This window comes from Chanos chanos, chromosome 5 (assembly GCF_902362185.1).
Source record: "Chanos chanos chromosome 5, fChaCha1.1, whole genome shotgun sequence".
Taxonomy (NCBI): Eukaryota; Metazoa; Chordata; class Actinopteri; order Gonorynchiformes; family Chanidae; genus Chanos; species Chanos chanos.
Window position 1 is genome coordinate 117,501 of NC_044499.1, and position 5,000 is coordinate 122,500.

Genomic DNA, 5,000 nt, shown 5'->3' on the forward strand with positions numbered 1-5,000 from the left:
CCCCCTGCGTTTTCTCAGCCTCAGAGCTTGTCAGGGTCTGTTTTTAGAAGCGGGCACGTCAAGGGTTGCCATGCGAACGTGACCATATATGAAAATGTGGGTCGTGGAGGGGTGTACACGGCTGTTCCCACCGTATCGGACGTGACCTGCTCTCGGAGAGCGACCCCAGCCAGACTCCAAATCTAAGTTATAGTCGTGAAGCATTACGGATGCACAGATGCATTACCCCGTCACTAAAACAACGGCACTTGATAGCCCTCTGGTGAACGAGTGTTTGAAAAAAACAGTTCCGTTAACCTGTTTCACTCCTTACTGGAGTTATTTCAGGCCGACATACAATCAGGTTTCACATTCCCTTTCTTGTTCTTCATGCTCGCGCTATCACTATGTCAGTCCCACTCCACATGAATTCACCCTGTGTTAAATGGGCACTCCACATGAATGCACCCTGTGTTAAATCGGCACTCCACATGCATCAGTTTTTCCGCTACCGCAGCCACGACTACTGCTATTACTAATGCTGCTTACAGTACTTAATATAGAGTCTGATAAAACAACTAGTGTCAATCCTCAGATTTGATTAGGTTACATAGCCTACTGTACACACGGCACTCTGACTCCTGTTAGGGATGTACCTGCACTGTTGCAGCGGGTTAGCGGGCCGCGCTGCTCAGAGGACTCCACAAACTGCCGCTGTCTGTGCTTTCAACGTAGTTTGTTGTAACTGTAAAAATCCCCGACTATAATCAAATGAAAAGTTCCGTGGTGGTGAGCATGCAGGCTTTCTCTTTCATGCCGGCAGGTTATCAGTCTCCTCCTGTTCACAGAGTGCAGACTTTGACTATATTAATGTACACTCGGAATCAAGGTTGCCCCCTTTGCCCCCCAGGTTTTGCTTAACAGCGTGACAGTGCGATATACATGTGTCAGTTCTGCAGCTGTTACCTGTAGAGGAGGTGTCATTAAGTGGATTGAAAATGTGTATGGATTGGGCTGTTAAATACAAAAGGATATTATGATCCTTTTTTCCTGAGTTAGAAAAAAAATACAATAATTTTTTAAAAGTGTATCATCTTTATGGCTTATACAGGATAGACTGATAGGGTTATTTATTTAGATGTTTTAAATTTTACATTGTCACATTTATACAAATATGTATCATATTTATGAATTATAAAATAAATAACTATCTTAACCTTCAGCCAAAATCTAAGAGAATGGATGGAATATCAGGATGATATTTGAACTGATTATTGCCTAGCTATTTGTTTTGGTTACTCTGTAATATAGGCTACAGTTGGAAATATACAATATATTTATTAGACAATACACCATGACCGCCTCGGGGGGGAAGCCTGAGAAATCGAGGTCGAGCAATTCCACTCTGTGTAGTCTGCTCTGCTCGGACGTGGGTAGCACCTGCAGCGTGCTGTTTAAGGTCAGACCCCCCCCCCGGGCGGCTGAGAAAGCCCGATGGCAAACTCTACAGTTTGCCTTGTATTCTTCGCCAGGGAAAGGGCTGACCCACTGATCATTCGGCTCAGTATCTCGACAGCCTCTTTCGTTTCGCCGGCGACTTATTATTTCAAGACATGATTTCCTTATTATTTCAAAGAAAAGCGCAGGGACTGAGGGCGCTACTTTTAATTGTAAACTACAAGGCAACTACTGAATTACACCTATGGAAACGACACCTAGCTCAACACCTAGCTCACCACTTAAATTAAACTTCCCCGCTCCGCTTGCATAAATGGTTTGATTTTACTTGATGTTATGTTATTCTCAGCAATTTGAAGACCTAGTAGCTATATGTATGAAACGACGTGGACGAAAATACGGAATAAAAGGCGTTCCTTATTGATTCAGTACGGGACGATCCCGCATTACAAGGGACAGGTGGCAACCCGACTCTGAACACCAGTTATAATCAGCCCGCTATAAGTGCAATAGTGCTTTACAGCAGTGGTTCTCAACTCCAGTCTTGAGGACCCCCTGTCCTGTACGTCTTTGTTTGATTATCACATTTAATTGAGCTAATCTGAGCTCAGGACTGACACACCTGATTCCACTGATCAATTAATCATCAAGCCCTTGAATAGCTCAACAGCTAATTAGCTCAGGAGGTCCTCAGGACTGGAGTTGAGAACCACTGCTTTACAATACGTACATTCATTCATTCATTCATTTTCTAAGCTGCTTATCCTAATTGGTGTGGCGGGGGGAGGTGGATCTCAGCGTTCACTGGGCCAAAGGTGAACACTCTGGACAGGTCGACGGTCCTTCGCAGCAATATGAACATGCGAAGGAAAAATAAAGACCGCAAATGCGAAAGCAAAATAAAGGGTTTAAATGCTGAGTGTAAAACCACAAGTATGAATTCTAAACATGTTAATCACGTGGAGTACAACATACCTGTACAGATCAACAAACAAACAAACAAATAAAAGTTCTGTGGTAAACATGCCGTCTATGCCGGCCATCAGTCTCCCACTAACAAAGCAACGCATATGGAAAACCCCGTAGTCCTGCTATTCTGCCTAACATAAACTTGTAAAGAGTGCATTTACAGCGTTTACGTCTGAAAGGCATCATAGCAGCAGGTTGACAAGCATTATGGATAAGACATGCAATTATACAATGCAACATTTGCGTTCGTTTCAACCAAAAATATAATTTTCATCACAAGCGACAGAGCAACGAGTACCCTCAGCTCGCAGAACGCGAACCCAGAGTGTCATAGCAACGACGACGCCAAAAGTGCAACTCCTTAAAGCACCAGGTCGGGCATTAACCAACGCATCAGTGAGAACTGTTCCAAAAGTGAATGCAAAGCACTCTAGGCCTTCATCTTGAACAGTTAAACAGAATAAAGTTTCTTCAACATTGGTCACGATTTGGTGAAGTTAAAACATAAATAAATAAAAATGAACCATCTAGTTACACTACTTTGCCTTATTATCTGTCATTGACTTTTAGATTCTTTTTAAAATTTCGTTGTGTTGGCTGCAGTTTACAAAAGTGACTAACAAACTTTATTTTTACTGTGTTGTGTTCTGGGAACAGACCTTTCAGCAAGTCTTTGACTTTGTCGTCTCTGACTATCTGTTTGATTTTGTCTATAGTCTGCTTGTCTAAAGGTAATACTATTTCTTCTTCTCAGCCTACTTCTTCTTTTTAAATGTTATCAGAACAATCATTTTGATCGGTAGACTTCTGTCTAAAACATAGCCCACTGTTTACCGTAGATCGGTCGGGATTAGCTCTTCATACAAATGAAAGCAGTATATGGGGCGCGAAGGTGTTTACGGCCAATGAGCGTGCCTGTACTATAAAGAGCGCACATATTGTCCAATAAAACGAAGCGTTACACTGTTAAAGCAGAAGTAATTCGACAAAACTGACACCACTGCGCAAATATTGGAAGGACCGCCCCTGATAGTAGCTGTGTTTCGGAAGGGATAGTGGTTTTCGCTTTCCTGACTTGAAGATCCAGCAAGCGTAAAAGGCCTCCGTAATTTCCATCCTATTTTTCCTTTCACATTTTTGTGTTTTGATGAAATGCTAATTTTTCCAGAAAAGCAAGATCGTAGGCAGCCCAGTGTTCCTGCGGTCACTTCAGTGTCTGTTTCAGCCGGGAGTATCGCGTGTGTACAGCGGACAGTCATACAGCTCCGAACTGGACGGCGCTCAGGCATCCAGCTGCGACTCAGTAACTCAGTGGGACACGTTCTCGTTTATACAGTTTCTCGTCTCATACATACAGCTCTCTCTCTTTACGCTGTGTTTTGATTCGGAGACACTTAACTATAGCTTTCTCGATTTCCATGCTTAATTTTATGATATGATGAAGCATTTTATTAGTGATATGTCAAAGATCTACAGGCCCTCTCGGACGGAGGCCTTGGATTAAGTCTGTATCAGGAAACTATCGAAATATCAGAATGGACCAAATGGGACGTAAAAGAGACACGGCAGGGAATAGGCTGACGTCTCCACCGGCCCACGGCACACGCGCACACTGAGCGGAATCAAATGAAGCATGACATCTTTTGATGGGTTGGGATTTACAGTGCTTTTCGGTGGCGCCGCCGTTTGCGTTTGACATTTTTTTATATATTGAAGTGTTTCTACGGTAATCTGTTTGCCCGGGCTATTGTGTATGTTCAATGGAAGTATGTTGCCAGTTGCCGGTGCTGCCGTTGGACCGGCCGATACCGAAACATGTCCTCATTCGGCGCGGAGCCATCAGTCTCTGCTCCAGCTCAGCGCTGTTTGGCGGACCGGCTCCGCGACAGCTGTCAAAGGTGAGTCAAACCAAAGAGCTTTTCCTCGGAATTAACTCGGGCATTGATTAAAAAGGTTACTATTTTTGAGACACAGACACACATACACACAAGTTTGAGTGAAGGAGTGGTCCGTTAGCACAACAGTCTCTCCCTCTCTTTTTTTTTAAACTGAAATTTCAGCTCGGGAAAATTCGTCTTTTTGAGATGACGTACTTTTGTAGATAATATGTGTTTGCCTGACTGAAAACATGACTGATTATTCCTATAAATGTTAGTTTCTGAATTTGTGTGGAGCTTGTATAAGTTGATCAGTAGTTCTGGTTGATGTGGAGCTGTGACACATGAAATAATTATAACAGTTTTAGGGCATGTCTTATTCCCGCGATAAGCGTTTGTTTGAACATAGCACAGTGTCGTGCAAGACGCGCACACATTCACTCACCAGCTGTCTGTGAGTGTATTGAGTGTTCCAGATTTCTTAACAGATTTTCTTTCTTTTGTTTTTTCGCCCAGAATTCTTGTATGTCCAGCCGTTTATGTTCTCAATATCCCATATTCAACCACATTCTCCAGTATCCTATATCCAGTATAGATTTCCTGTGTTCTCTCTGTATTCCCTATTATCCCATATTCCCGTTTCATTACCAATATGTCGTATTTACTAATCAGTATTCGCATGGTACTCTAATATAGAAAAGGTGATAACCCTCATTT

At 42.8% G+C, this 5,000-nt stretch overlaps 1 protein-coding gene across 1 annotated transcript in view; it reads left to right on the forward strand.

The window, feature by feature from the left end:
- The first annotated feature begins 4,166 nt into the window (after positions 1–4,166).
- The window catches only part of LOC115811201 (high affinity cAMP-specific 3',5'-cyclic phosphodiesterase 7A-like), a 36,367-nt gene continuing 35,533 nt past the window's right edge, over positions 4,167–5,000 (forward strand). Inside the window, exon 1 of the mRNA XM_030773309.1 lies at positions 4,167–4,304. Within this exon, the coding sequence (XP_030629169.1) occupies positions 4,167–4,304 (138 nt within the window). The remainder of the gene's footprint in view (positions 4,305–5,000) is intronic.